This window comes from Orycteropus afer, unplaced genomic scaffold, assembly GCF_000298275.1.
Source record: "Orycteropus afer afer isolate SDZICR_OR568_19922 unplaced genomic scaffold, OryAfe1.0 scaffold00132, whole genome shotgun sequence".
Classification (NCBI taxonomy): domain Eukaryota; kingdom Metazoa; phylum Chordata; class Mammalia; order Tubulidentata; family Orycteropodidae; genus Orycteropus; species Orycteropus afer.
In genome coordinates this window covers 5,414,195-5,414,983 of record NW_006921719.1, presented here as the reverse complement: position 1 = coordinate 5,414,983, position 789 = coordinate 5,414,195, and the positions used below count along the sequence as shown (strand labels likewise).

General features: G+C 46.1%; 1 protein-coding gene across 1 annotated transcript in view; it reads right to left on the bottom strand.

Annotated features, from left to right (window-relative positions):
• FSD2 (fibronectin type III and SPRY domain containing 2) overlaps positions 1 to 789 on the bottom strand; it is a 55,506-nt gene extending 54,717 nt beyond the window's left edge. Inside the window, exon 1 of the mRNA XM_007945113.2 lies at positions 145 to 789. Coding sequence (XP_007943304.1) covers positions 145 to 789 — 645 coding nt within the window. The remainder of the gene's footprint in view (positions 1 to 144) is intronic.

Here is a 789-nt window from a genome sequence, read left to right as displayed (position 1 = left end):
TACTTCCGTAGTGATACTGCCTCGGAAACCCAAGGAGGGGTCGCTATGAGTCGGGTTTGACTCGACGGCACATAACAACAACAACAACAATATATTTGACACACAAATGTACTATCAAGAGAAAGAACTAAGAGACCTATTTACCTTGGCACTTTCCAAAGCTTTATTCAGTGGAGTCATTTCATGCTCCTTATGTTCATCCAAAACCTTCTCACAAGCTCTTATTGGAGTTTTGCAGGTGACACAGAAGATGTCGGGTGCTTCTTCCTCATCCTCCTCCTCTGGGATGACATAACATTCATATTCCTCGCTGGACCGGCCACGTGTATACCTATAGGCTTCCCGCAAGTCCTGGCATTGGCCTGTGGAGCCCCACCCTCCAAAGCTCAGATCTTCGGTCTCAGCTGTCTCTCCACTATATTGCCAGTCTCTCTGCTCTCTGGCTGGCTCTCTCCTCCTCATCACATAAGGAGGATATTCTGAAATCCCCATCCTGAGGGTATTTTCACCAACAAACTCATCTCCCAACTCATGATCATCTTCAAGTCCATATAAATGGGCAAGTTCATTCACTTCCTCTTCAAGGTCTCTTTGAGCCCTAACTTTTATTGCCTCTCTTGGCTCCTTGGTCATTTCAGCTTGAACTACTTCTCTTCTCATTCTAGCATTTCCTTCTGGGAAAATCTGCAATCTGTCTTCAGAGTCATACAGATCCATATGATAAAAGTGAAAGTCCTTGGGAGCAGTAGACCTCTCCAGCCCAGGTTCCTCCCCAGCTTCCTCCTCCAT